Genomic DNA, 14,082 nt, shown 5'->3' with positions numbered 1-14,082 from the left:
CCATTTGAAATAATAGTGGACCCAAACTGAGTACTTACGTGTGCCAGGCACTTACTTTGTATGTAATAACTTTCAATCTTGAAAAAAAAGTCTTACAAGGTGAGAATCATTAATACTATTTACAAATAAAAAAAAACTAAAACACGAAAGAGATGTAATAACTTAGGGTCACACAGTTAGTAGGTATCGATCGTTGAATGCTCAATAAACGGGTTGCTGTGCAAGGATGCAAGTACTTACTCTATAAGGGTGATAATGACCTAGAGTTATTAGGTGTGTATTCACCTTCAGAGTATTTTGTCCTGGAAGGTTGGAAGTGAGTAACATATCTGAAAAAATAAGCATCACTCCCTGACAGTGTCAGGTAAATGAAGCCTGGCCTTTGGTTCCACAGACAATTTCTCTGGCAACCACATTGGCTGTTAATTGAAAATGTGTCTGGGAAGGGAGCCTCAAGAGCATAGGGGATGATGGCTTATCCCAGTGAAAAAAAGGTAAGGAAAACTTTGTGAATGAAATTCTCAAGAGTATATACACTTAAAGGGAAAAGGTTTTAGGTCTTTAAGAATCCAGAAGAGAAATAAAATTTGGGGTATTTTATTTGTTTCTGAGACTTGTAAGACACTTGAGGTTTCAGTATTTTCCTTTGCTACGTAGAATACAAAGGTAAAACTGGCATCAAACCCAGTTATGAGAAGTTAAATGGGAAAGAGTTTTGTTTCTTGAAGCTGAAATTGAATTCTTTGTTTCACTTGATAGGAAAACAGTCATGGTTTTTCAGTAATCAGTAGTGCTTACCAGTTTTTCCTTTTGAGATCTGTGGGTTTTGTTTTTTTTTTTGTTTTGTTTTGTTTGGGCTGCATCTGCAGCACATGGAAGTTACCAGGCTAAGGGTCGAATCAGAGCTGCAGCTGCTGGCCTACACCACAGCCACAGCAACTCATAATCCTTCATCCCAACCCACTGAGGGAGGCCAGGGATCAAACCTGCATCCTCATGGATACTATGTTGGGTTAACCTGCTGAGCCACAACAGGAACTCCGGGACTTTTCGAGCTTCAGTAATCTCTATGAATTTACTTCAGGTAAAGAAATAAATATACCAAAACTCAATTAAGGCTGAGGTTAAGCAGAGGGACTATATTAGACTATCTGGAATTTTACATAGAACCTGCAGGAGGGTGCAGACTTGAGAAGGGCAGGAACCATAACAGCCATCCTGCAGCAGAGGACAGACTGGTTGCCAATCAGTTTTAGTATCTTTATCCTGCTGCTCAGCATGCCATTTCCAGAGAAGGAGCCTTGCCTGCCTTGCCCACCCACTCTGGATATCAGTCAAGGGTCTGTTTCTAATGTGTAGTAATTGTCAAATTTGACATTATGCATTGGATTGAAGAAATCTTGAATCCCATCGAGCAGTGCAGATGTTTCTGAGTTGTGGTTAAAAGCCCATCCATGACAGTGGAAGGAGAAATAGGATTTCTCTCTAGCTAAAAACAAAATATTCATGAAAAGACTTCCATTTTGTCAACTATCTTGCCGATATGTAGAATTTATACTTTAGTACATTCCTTTAAATACAGGGTATTTCAAAGTACCTTTGTACCATACTTAGCCACTGGTTTCCTTCCTCAGCTATCCTGTCTTCACATCATAATTGTCAGCTGGTGGATGGTTGTTTTGTGTCCCCTCCTACCCTGTGGGTGCAGAATATATGTGAATATATGCAGATAGATAAATAAATAGATATGTAGGCACTATAATGGTTTTATATGGAATGATTTGACAAGTTTGAGTTTTTCATTCTAGTACATCATGACTCCTAGGTCTCATTTCTTTGGTCTGAGAAACATACTATTAAGTTCTTCAAGTTGACTATGCCTGTAGGATAGAATAAGTATTAAAATATAGGGTAAAAACTATTGAGTTACATATCCTGGGAGGACAGATTACTTTCTCCCTCTCCTAATCACAGTTGGGGGAATTACAGGAGATGCTGAAATGGAATTCTGGCACTGGGCAGTATGCCCTGCTCTGGGCACCTAAAAGCTGTTTTCCTGCCAGGATGACATCTGGTTTCTGGGGACCATGTGTGTCTTCCCTTCACCCTGACTCTGCTCTAAAGATTCCAAGCAGTGATGATTTAGTGTAATGGAAGTGATAGGCTTCTTGCAGAGTCTCCTTCACAGCTGGCTGATGCTCTGAAATCATCTCTTTTCTCCTCCACCTGTTTTGATGATTGAACTTCCAAAAGAGATGATGGGAAAAATTCAAGGAAAAAAGCCAAAGTAGTAAACTTCTAAGTGTAAAGGATGTTTTTTTTGTTTGTTTCTTTTTTGGCCACTGCATGGCACCGCATGACCTGGAATCCTATTTACTGAAATTTGCCAAAAATCTTAAGTTGAAATTGTATGCAGAAAATTCATTTCAACATTAACAATTTAGTGAAAATTTGAGAAGAACCAAAATTTGTAGTAGTAGAGTACCAACTTAATTAAATGGGTGTATTTATGTAGACACACATACACACAGAGAAATATTATGCAGTCATCACAAATAATGGTATGGTTTTATGTGTTATTCACTATAAAGATACTTGGGGTATGTAATAATGGTTATGACACAGTGACCAAAAAGCAAATTGCAGAACAGTGTTTATGTTTTCATTTATATAAAATTGTATCCGGAGTTACTGTCGTGGCTCAGTGGTTAATGAATCCGACTAGGAACCATGAGGTTGCGGGTTTGATCCCTGGCCTTGCTCAGTGGGTTAAGGATCTGGTGTTGCTGTGAGCTGTGGTGTAGGTCAAAGACGCGGTTCAGATCCTGCGTTGCTGTGGCTGTGGCGTAGGCCAGTGGCTACAGCTCCGATTGGACCCCTAGCCTGGGAACCTCCATATGCCATGGGAGCGGCCCAAGAAATGGCAAAAAAGACCAAAAAAAAATTGTATCCTTCTGTTTATTCATGGAGCAGTGTCTGAAATATGTTTAAACAGTGGTGATTTCTAGGGGCAGATATGGAGATTTCTTTCCTATTGATAACCTGTGCTGGGAACCAGGATTGTGATATTGAAATTCATTTATCTGTTTCAGTAAATTTTATGAGAAATTTTTATATTTGTGACTAATAATAAGCATTCTTGAATCTCATTTCTAGTTTTTTTTTTAATAATACTGAGCCTGCAAAACATAAAGACTACAGTTGGTTTCTTCACTCTACTAGACTCTTCGTGTTTTAATTATATCCTTAGCTCAGGTTTTATTGCACCACTCCCTTTCCTTAAACATTTTCTAACAATAGGTGCTTTATTTGTTAATCTGTATATTACTTGGCATAGCATGTCTTAAAAATATACATCCTTTAAAAAAAATCTTTAAATATGAAATATATTCCCACTAGTTTGTGTAACAAAACATTTTCTGTTTTATTCAGGTGTAGAGTTTGGTGCTCGAATGATAACTATTGATGGGAAACAGATAAAACTTCAAATATGGGATACGGTAAGTATAGCAAAAATACATTGTATGATCTCAATAAAGTTGTTTTATGAAAGTAAATTTTATGTCCGTTTTGTTTTAGTATTATTTTATGCCTGTTATGTTTTGTTAGACACCTGCACCCCTGCAGCCATGAGATAAATGTGGTACTAGAAAAGATTTATTTTTATTGTAGAGTGTTTTCAGCAGGGGAACCCAGGTGCTGGGTGTTGGTGACCATATTTGAGTGGATGCTAAGGCTGTGTGGTCTGAACGGATGCTCTAGAAACAGTGTTTTTAAGAAAACAAGCAGTATGTCTAAAGTACATGTATGAAGTGAAGTATGCGTGTCAATACCTTAGAATCACTTGATCTGACAATTTATTAATTTATTGTAAATTATGATTTAGTCTCAACTACCTGAAGCTACCCTTGTTTCCTTCTAATCCCATCATTTACCTTCCTCAAGTGGCTATTACATGTCATGCTATATAGTTTTTAATGTTTCTCATCTAAACCACAGAGCATGATAGGAGTGACTCTTTTATTTTCCCATCTTATGCATACAAACAAAGTTATTTTATTATACATAATGGATGCTTTAAGGTAGTGGTTCCCAAACTTTTTGGGTCAGCATCCCTTTATACTTTTAAAATTAGTGGAGACCTCAAAAAGAGCCTTTGCTTATGTGACTTATGGCTCTGAATGTTTACCATATTAGAAATTAAAAGTGAGAAACTTATTAAATAGCCAGTTATTAACTCATTATAGAATAACCATAATAAACTTATATGTTAGGATAAACAATGCAATTTTTATGGAAATTAGCTTTTTTAAAAAACAAAAAACTATGTTTTTCCAGTGAGAAGAGTGTCATTTTGTTACATTTTGAAAAATCTCTGTACTGTCTGCGTAGTCGAAGACAGCTGGACTGATAGCGGCCTCTGCAGGGAGTCCTCTGTGTGTTGTTTATAAAGAAAATACAACCTCTCACAAATGGGTAGTGTGGGTAGGAAATGGAGGACCTCATGGACCCTTAAGGTCTCAGGACTCCCAGGGGTCCTGGAATCACAGTTTGAGCACCACTGCCTTAGGGGCGGGGACATTAGCACTTCATTCTTCACAGAACCCTAGTTGAGAAAAACCAGAAGGTCTTCTATTATGACAAGGACTGTATCTCTTAATAAATGAAATATAAAATTTATTGTCATGTACCCCTGGTCTTTTTTTTCTAACCACATAGTCTTAGTGTCTCACCTGTCACCTTTAATAGCTATTACTGAAGGAAGGCACCTTGGAGAATATCTGATCCCACAGGCTAGATTCCCAGAAGACCCAGCAAGTTTCTGAAGGCTGTTGTGAGATCTAGATTTCCTGTTACTTCCATGTGTCACACAGTCAGTCCTGAAATGGAAAACCATAAATCTTTTATCTTGCTGTGTCCCAAAGTTATGGACTTTGTTTTTATGCCTTCTTATTTCCTGCCTTTCAGTGAAGATTTGCGCTTTTACCGTTTCTTAGTGTTTTCACCCCAAGCCCAAACCATCTCATTACTTTTTGGATTTATATTCTCTCAGGCAACATGATTTCAAATCTGCACAGAAAAAGAGAAAAATAAAATATGCACAGTTCCTTCTTTCGTAGAGGTTTAAAATGAATGCTCTCCAACCAGAAGGAAGTATTTCATACTTCTGTATTACAAGTTTCTCTTCTCTTTCAGAAGTGACTGTGTTCCATAAACCAGGTTGCTTTCTTAGCTGCCAAACGTGTGCAGCTCACATCCTTCATTGTGGTGTGAACCAAATGACTCGTTGTTGTTTAATAAGTAGGGTTTTCATGCCTTGTACTTTGCATAAATACTTGCTTTGCTTGAATTACCCTCTTCCCCCCTTTTTCATTGAAGACCAACTGAGATGCCACCTCTCCTGGAGTCTTTTTGACTCCCATGGGATAGCTGCCTCTCCCCCAGAATATTCATGCGTGTTTCTGTTAGAGCTTTTAGCCAGTTGTTAGCTTAGTTTCTTGTTCATATGTTTACCCTCCTCAGAATAAGCCTCACAAGGGAAGGAGCCCTCTACATATCTTACCAGCTTTGTACCTTGTTTGTATTCTTAGTTTGCTGGCTGATACAGTGTTTGGTACATTTTATTGAATGAATGAGGAAAGCATCTCATTCTAAGCAACTTGGAGGATCATTGAATATGTTCAGGAAAGATTAATATAGTAATGAAAATTGTATGATATTTTAGGCACAGACCACCTCATTGTAGTTTGTTTATTCAGTTGTTTTTCTATCCTTAAATAGAAAATTATCCTTTTTTGAAACAAATCAAACATTCATCCCCCAGTTGTTTTCTAGGTTAATCATGCCTTCTTTTGATAAGAACCTTTTCCACTTAGCTTATGTGGTAATTGTTTTACATTGCAATGATCTTTCAGAAGAAATCTATAATAATTACTTAATGCTGGACAGTATGAAAGAGGAAAAAAAACTTCTTCACACTTCCTCTGGAACGACAAGGGGTAGTTTTCTTCCCCTCTTTCTAACAGGGAGAGACTGTGGTGTCTTTGAAGACATCATGGCCCCTCAAAAGACTTCAGGGCTTCTACATGGAGGTTGCTAGCAACCACGGCCCGATCCAGAATTTAAGGACCTGTTCAAAAAACTCAGTTAACTTACTACTTTTCAAAGTAGTTTCTTGAGTCTCTACCTTACAGGTTTTCCTCTTTCTGTCATACCTTCTTACCTTCATACTTCCAAACTAAGTGTGGTTGGCCCCACGCATAGTTTATGTCTGGGTGGAACACAGTTTCTATATCATTAATGTTTTGTGGTGTTTCTGCAGCGTGCTGTACATGTGTATAGCAAGCCACATTTTTAGTAGCAAGGGTCATGGCTATTCTTGGCCCAGGAGATTTATAAAGCTGTCTTAGGGTCCTTCAAGGGAAAATTTGCCAAATGTTTTGAATTATTTTATCAACTTTAAGGAAATGAATTTTTGTTCCTGATGACAGACAAGAGTCTCGGTATCTTAGACTGTTTATCATTCATTGTATATCTCTTTGCATTCACAATAAAAATAGAAATAAGGGGTTATCCTTCCAGAATTTCCACATCCAGCATCTTTGCTTTCTTTTGGAAGTAGTAAGCATGGCCACCAGCAGATACTCCCTGGAGGCATTGCTGGAAGTAGTGGTAATAGTTACCGGTGCATCCCCTAAAGCACTTTCCATTGACCCTGTGTGACTTTTTTTCTCTTAGGGGAAGTGTTTGCTACTGTTAGTATTTTCAGGGTAAGTCAGAGGAGAAACGTAATTTGCACCAGGTTCCATTCTCTCTCTTAGACCCTCATGCAGCCTTTATCCCATCTTTCTCTATTCTTTCTTGTCTTTCTGCTTTTTCTCACTTTTTTGGTTGCCTTCCAAGCATATTCAGATAAATTTTATTCTTCCCCCAGAATTTGTTGAATGGATGTTTTGAGTCCATGTGTCTGTTCAGCTTCCCTGAAAATGTTTTCCCCTCAAATAAGAGTTAGTGAAACTATGTAAAAAAAAAAAAAAATACATGAAGCCTGCATGCTAAAGTACCTTTTCAGCAAATCACAGGTGTTTTGGTCCTTTGTAAAATGTGTCAGTTCATATCCACCTTCTTGCCCCCAAATGAGAATTTGTGTTGTCTCTTGTCTCAGTGGAGCGGGGCGAGAGGGATGCCCAGAAGTCAGGGGTTTAGAGAAGGGGTCTGATGCTGAGCCCGGGAGGCAGGCCTGCCTCTGCTGCTCTTCTTGCTCCATCCCCCAACCCCAGGACTGGAGGGGTTCTTGGAGATCCAGCTGTTTCACCTCTTTTGGCAGCTGTTGATCAACTTTTTCTTGAGCAACCCAGGGCAGGTAACTGTCTTCAACATGTCATTCTACCCTAAAGTTTACCTGCCACCTGTGATCTTCAGTTTCTCTTACATGGCAGTGTTAGAAGAATCCGAAGTCAGCAAACACATCCTCTAAGTCTTTTTTTCGAAGTGAATATTCTTTATTTAAAATTTTTTTATTAAAATATAGTTGACTTGCAGTGTGTGCCAATTTTTGCTATAAAGTGACTTTATTGTACATGTATCAAAGTAAATATTCTTAAATGTGTTAAAGCATCCAGCGTCTCTTCTTTGCAAGATATTTACAACATCTCTTCTTTGCTAGATATTTATTTCTCTTCTCAGAATCTACTTGAGTTTATATTTGAGACTCCCTTTAAAGACCTAGAATAGTCCAGCTTGACTTTTTTTCTCCATGCTTGCTGTGGACACTGAGGGAGCATGAAAATTGCTGATTCTTATCAGTCTTGCTGTGGTCCAAACCAGAAGTCTTCATGCATGTAGATCCCAAAATCTGTTTTCTCAGTGATAACAGTTCCTTGATCACAGGTCTAGATTTTTAAGTTGAGTCTGTTTAGTAAAGTGCCTGAGATCGATGCTTTGGTGCTGGACAACTTATTGGCTATTTAGAAATCCTTTTCTGGAGTTCCCGTTGCGGTGCAGTGGAAACAAAATCTGACTAGGAACCATGAGGTTGCGGGTTTGATCCCTGGCCTCGCTCAGTGGGTTGGGGATCTGGCGTTGCTGTGAGCTGTGGCCTAGGCCAGAAGCTACAGCTCCGACTAGACCCCTAGCCTGGGAACCTCCATATGCCTCCATATGCCAGATCTGACGCGGCTCAGATCTGGCGTTGCTATGGCTGTGGCATAGGCCGGAAGCTACAGCTCTGATTAGACTCCTAGCCTGGGAGCCTCCATATGCCGCGGGTACAGCTCTAAAAAGACGAAAGACCAAAAAAAAAAAATCCTTTTCCTTTTTAGCTGTTGGTTGTGTTCTGTGTAGCTGGAGTTGTTAGATAAATGACTAATAATGAAAATAAAAGGTATTCCTGTAATACTCATTCTCACAGATCTTAATTTTATAACTGTATTGGCTCTTTGGGATCAATCAAGATAACATATTTGAGTGCTTGCAGTATTCTGAGTTAGGCTGTCCCTAAAGGAGAGCTAAAGAGGAAAAAAGATAAGCATTTGAGTAGTGTGTTCATTTTATCTGATCAATAGTATTAGATCCAAATGATCACATGAAATTGCCTTTGGATTTGTGAGGAGAGAAGGTTAAGTATAAGCTGTGGTAGACAAGCTTCCTAGCTTTGTGAGAGGGTTAAGGGCCTTGAGCTTGTGCTCAAAGGGAATTGAAATTGGCTAAGTAGAGGGGAGAAATTTTTTCAGGCAAGGAGTTAAACAGAGGCACAAAAGCAGGAATATTCAGAATACCAGTAGGGAAAAAATGGCTATATGAGCAAGACTTTTATAAACTTGTAGAGAAACAAATAGAGATAAGATTCTGAAGAACTTAGGACTTAACATTCAAGGTAGAGATTCTTTGAGCAACAGCTTGATGTGTGTGAAGTTGTATACTATGGACCTAACAGGAGACGAGGAGGAATGGCCAGACTGGTTACTATAAAAATTATTATCAATGGAAAGACTTGGGCACATGGGAAAGCCAATTTGGAGAAATTTTCATCTGGCAGTTGGAGGTAAATTTTAAAGGTTATGGGTCAAAGATTCAAGTTTATCTGATTTAACAATCCTCACATAGAAGAGAATTGGACACTGAGGTGACCTAAAAATTGCTGATTCTTACCAGCCTTGCTGTGGTCCAAACCAGACCCCACTAAGGCTTTTTTCACAAATACTCTATGGCTCTGATTTTACTAGTAAGCATCACTACAAATAAGATGTTATCTCTCGAGGCTGACTTGCTCTTTTCTTTCTTTTTGCATATATGGTACCTTGCTGATTTTCTTTCAGAAATCAGCTATATTGTGAATTGACAAGCTCATGGTCCACTCTGGCCACCCCAGCCAGTTCTTGTTTCATTGAAGGCATTTTTCTTTACCACTTTAGCTGTTATTGGGAATCCCTTACTACAAAGAATTGTGTATGCTGTTGAATTTCAAGCTTCTAAAATCTCTTTAAGCCATCATCTTAGAGTGAAGAAGATCAAAAACATCTCTAGTTCTTTTTCATTTAAATCATATCGGTCAGTCACAGTTTGGACAGGTTTATATTAAAGTGCTTTTTAAGAACTAGATTGGTTTATTATAATCAAGATAATTAACCATTTATGCAGTTAGTAGTTGTTTAACAAACAGCTTGTGTATAGCTGGGGAGGCCATAATAAAACACTTTATTGGGCAAGATTTATTTCAAGGCCTTCAATGCATCAGCAAAGAGACTAGGCCAGAGGGTGGGATGTTATTTCTACAAGTCAGGTCTCAGGAATTTGGAAACTATTCTGAATACTGATCTTTGCATATTATAAAATAATAATAGATTTCAAGATGCATAGTTCCATTCAAAGTCCTCACTTGGAACACGTCATATTTTTTTATTGGCTTGAGTTTTTGTTTAATTTTTTTTAATGATAGGCAAAATCCAGATTCAGGGATGCATTATATGTATTATTTCCATATTGCATCATACTTTTTCTTTGTAAAACAATCCAGGAGGAATGGGGATGCTATCTAGATAAGTGCTTTTCTCCTTTTCCTAATTCGTTTTCCCTTTCACTATTTCTTATCTGGACTATCAACACTGTAGTTTTAGATCTTACAGTGGTGTTCTTCTCCAAGATCTGTAGCAGTGTACAGTTGACCCTTGAACAACACAGGAGTTAGGGGTGCCAACCATCCACACAGTTGAAATTCTGAATATAATTTATAGTTGCCCCTTCTTATCCGTGGTTCCTCTGTATCCGTCGTTTTTCCACATCCATGGATTCAGCTGACCTCAAACTGTGTAGTCCTATGTTATTTGCCATTGAAAAAAATCCACCTGTAAATGGACACACACAGTTCAAACCTGTCTGTTCAAGAATCAACTGTTTTCATTTTAACTCATCCCACAGAAGGTCCCACCAAGACTGGTCTGAAGAACTTTAACTTTTGCTCATTGTTTAGGCTTGGGAGATGGAAGAGCTCCAAACTTGGTTTTAATTTTGAACTAGGAAAGTACATATTTTTTTTTGGAATTACTTACCACATAATCCTTCCTTGGCGTATATAATTCACAATGAAATGACTCTCATAAAAACCTAATCCTTAAAAAATTAAAAATTTAAAAAATAAAATCTAGTCCTTAATTTTCCCATGCTAAGCAATTAAAGAAGAAATTCCCGTAGCATTTGCATTTTGAACTTAGATTTGAAAGGATTTTTTATTTTGAAACATGTGTCTCAATAAATTATGTAAAGATAATTTTAATTCATTCTTCCAACTGGTATCATCTGGTGTTTTAACCTTACACTGTGTGAAATGAGTTGGCTCTTTGTAGCAGCCCTTTTATGTGATGGTTTTCTCAGTATCTGATTTACCATAAGACATTATTCTCAGTGCCAGAATTGCATTTGAGTTACCGAAAGAGAGTCCAGTCTTTAAGTCTCCACATAGAAGTTATTCTTACTGAATCTTAGTGTGTCAGGACTTACTGATGTCCACTCATTTAGGTGGGATGGAGTAATGACCATTTTGTGCATTTGACTGAGACATTAGAATTCATTTTTTCACTCAACAGGCATTCTCTGCGTGCCTGCTGTGTGCCAGACCCAGTGCTAGGCCCTGGGGTGGGGGGTGCAGTGGGAGGGAGGGCTAAGAAGAATAAGAAATTCCAGTGTTGAGTTTTAGAACAGGGCAGAGCCTAAGCTGTCTGTGTGCATTCCAAGGGGAGGGCTTAATATTTTTACACCGAAGATCGGAATTCAGAATAATTCAGACATATGTTTTTCAAGGAACTCGTTGATTATGAATTAAAAAATTGTGAAAACTGGCTTTGTATTTACTTAGTTTACATGCTTATTTTGTCTCAAAGGTAGAAAAAAGTGGTTACAAATGAAAAAGCACTTTTGATAAGAACTGTCTCAATTTTGGACTCAGGTAATAGGCATGTCCCATGTCAGCCTTTTCTGAAAAACCAGAACATTAGTGCCAGTGATAGAAGAGAGAAATTAATTTTGCATAATCTCTGAAGTCTCTTTTCACATGTGGATGTAAGATGACTTTTCCATCTTGTTGCCTTTGACAAGCATTATATATCAAACACAGAGAAAATTAATTAAGTGTAGAGAAAAAATTATATAAATTAAATTCAGAGCCATTTTCTGTTTTTCATAATAAAATGATTGCTCAAAGAATTCCGTCTGATGACTGTTGAAAGCTCACTGCAGTTTATGATATAACTGATAAAATCTGCATCCTTGGCCTTCCAACAACCTTTATACCAGCAGATGGTGGGCGTAAAGATGTCATTCATCATTTATTTACAATGGACTTTATTTATTCTAGTGTCAACAGCTGCCCCAGGGAGTGGGTTATTGAATTCAAATGTGAGGCTCTGGGTTATTTGCTTCCTTTCAAATTTGTCTTCAGAGCTTAGTTGCTAGGAGTCCATTCTGTGCCCCAATAATGATTCATGTATTGTGAAGCCATTCAGTAAATTGGGTTGTCAGGGATTGCCAAAAAAGGTTTAGAGGTCTTGGGGGGGGCGGGGGGGGTTGAAGTGCATCTGGTTGACTTGAGCACTCATGGTACTATGTGACTTTTTTCCTAAGACTTGGGAAGTTAGAGTTTCTTCTTTTCCTTTATGCACTTCCTCCCTACCTGCCCAGGTTATACCTGCGAATAATAAGAAGGTGTAGAAGACAGTTTATTAAAGGAAACTCTCAACCTTTTCTTTCCTCACAGGCAGGGCAAGAGTCCTTTCGTTCCATCACGAGGTCATATTACAGAGGTGCGGCGGGGGCTTTACTAGTGTATGATATTACAAGGTGAGAATTTGGAATTTTTCAATTCAGTGATCGATGTAGAGAATTTGTCTAAATAACTATGGTTATTAGTCATAAAAGTCTAGCTTTGCCTTTGTGCCCTGGCTATTTAAAATTTTTAAACTTGTGTGTCTTGAATTAAATTTAAATTTACTACAGAAATCTGTAACTAAATTATTCTTTTTAATGAATAAGCACCTCAAGCTGATCATTTTGGTAATATTATTTATATATTGGAATTTCATAAAGTGAGGTTGCATTTAATTTTTAAACTGAACCATAAACAGTGAGCTCTGACTCCGGATGCTATACTTGCAATCTCTTTCTCATTACATAATTGGATGTGGCTAAAAACAGTTATCGTTAAAGGAATATACACTATTCATGTACACCACTAGGGGAAATACCCTGAAAATATTAATCAGTTTATCATTTATGTTTAGGAGAGACACATTCAACCACTTGACAACCTGGTTAGAAGATGCCCGCCAGCATTCCAATTCCAACATGGTCATTATGCTTATTGGAAATAAAAGGTAAAAAGACTCTTTTAAAACTTTTTTGTGTAATGATGAAGACTGGATAGCTGTTTATGAGGTAACTCATAGAGTGCCTATCTTGTTCATTGTCCAAATATAAGTTACTGATTTCTTAAATTATAAAATTTTAAAAGTACTAAGATGTTTTAAAAATATAGATAATAAGTTTTATTGGAAATCATTATTTGAAATATTTTTTGTTGAAAGCTATACTTTAAAGAGTACTCTTAAGGAGTTTTATCTGATTGGTATTTTAAAATAAAATCCACTGATTTGTTTAGGGGTTGAGTCACTATTCAATATTATCCAAAATACTTGTCAGTAGAAATAAAGATCTGGGCAGAACTTAGAAAAATGTTTTTTCCCCTTTTCAATGACCTAACGTGCATTTTATGAGTTAAGGCTTTATTGTAAAAAAATGAAAATACAAAAAATACTTGAATATCTTTGAAATACATGTGGATTCACGGTTATAGTTGTATTCAAGTATAAGATTTACTATATATATATTTTTTTACTTGCAATAAAGCTGTAAAAAAAAAGTAATATAGCAAGTAAGTATTATACTGCATAGATTTTAAATGTTATTTTAATTGAGGTTTGATGTTAAGAGAAAACACAATAGGCCCTCCATGTACACACGAGGGATTGGTTCCAAGGTCCCACAGAGATAACAAAATCCTTTTAAGGTTAAGGTTATTGGAGGGAAGCTTTAGTCTTTGTAATATGGAAGTATTCATACTACTGTTCAGTGACGAGGTTCTGAAATACTAAAAGGAGAATATTTGAAGAATAAAGAGAATTGTTATACTTTGATTCTGCCAGTGTTTTCCTGTGTCTGAAACAAGGAGGGGAACAGGCAACTTACTGCTGGTGGCTTAAATTTGGTTGCTGCCCATGAGAAGCTTATAGTCCAGTTGTGAAAAGAAAGAGCAAAGTATAGGAGTTCCCATTGTGGCTCAGCAGGTTAGCAACCTGACTAGTATCCATGAGGACTCAGTTCAATCTCTGGCCTCTCAGTGGGTTAAGGATCTGGTGTTCCCTTGAGCTGTGGTGTAGGTCACAGACTCAGCTTGGATCTGGCATTGCTGAGGCTGTGGTATAGGCTGGCAGCTGCATATCCGATTTGACCACTAGCCTGGGAACTTCCATGTGCCATAAAAAGCAAAAAAAACAAACAGCAAGAAAGAGCAAAGTATAATGTATGTATAAAGGT

The 14,082-nt window shown here is 37.6% G+C and overlaps 1 protein-coding gene across 1 annotated transcript in view; it reads left to right on the top strand.

The window, feature by feature from the left end:
- RAB2A (RAB2A, member RAS oncogene family) overlaps window positions 1-14,082 on the top strand; it is an 80,963-nt gene that overhangs the window by 36,369 nt on the left and 30,512 nt on the right. Inside the window, exons 3-5 of the mRNA XM_047783869.1 lie at window positions 3,433-3,500; window positions 12,248-12,330; window positions 12,771-12,863. Of these exons, the coding sequence (XP_047639825.1) occupies window positions 3,433-3,500; window positions 12,248-12,330; window positions 12,771-12,863 (244 nt within the window). The remainder of the gene's footprint in view (window positions 1-3,432; window positions 3,501-12,247; window positions 12,331-12,770; window positions 12,864-14,082) is intronic.

This window comes from Phacochoerus africanus, chromosome 6 (genome assembly GCF_016906955.1).
Source record: "Phacochoerus africanus isolate WHEZ1 chromosome 6, ROS_Pafr_v1, whole genome shotgun sequence".
NCBI lineage: Eukaryota > Metazoa > Chordata > Mammalia > Artiodactyla > Suidae > Phacochoerus > Phacochoerus africanus.
Note: the sequence above shows the minus strand (reverse complement) of the source record. Positions and strands in the feature narration are given on the sequence as shown.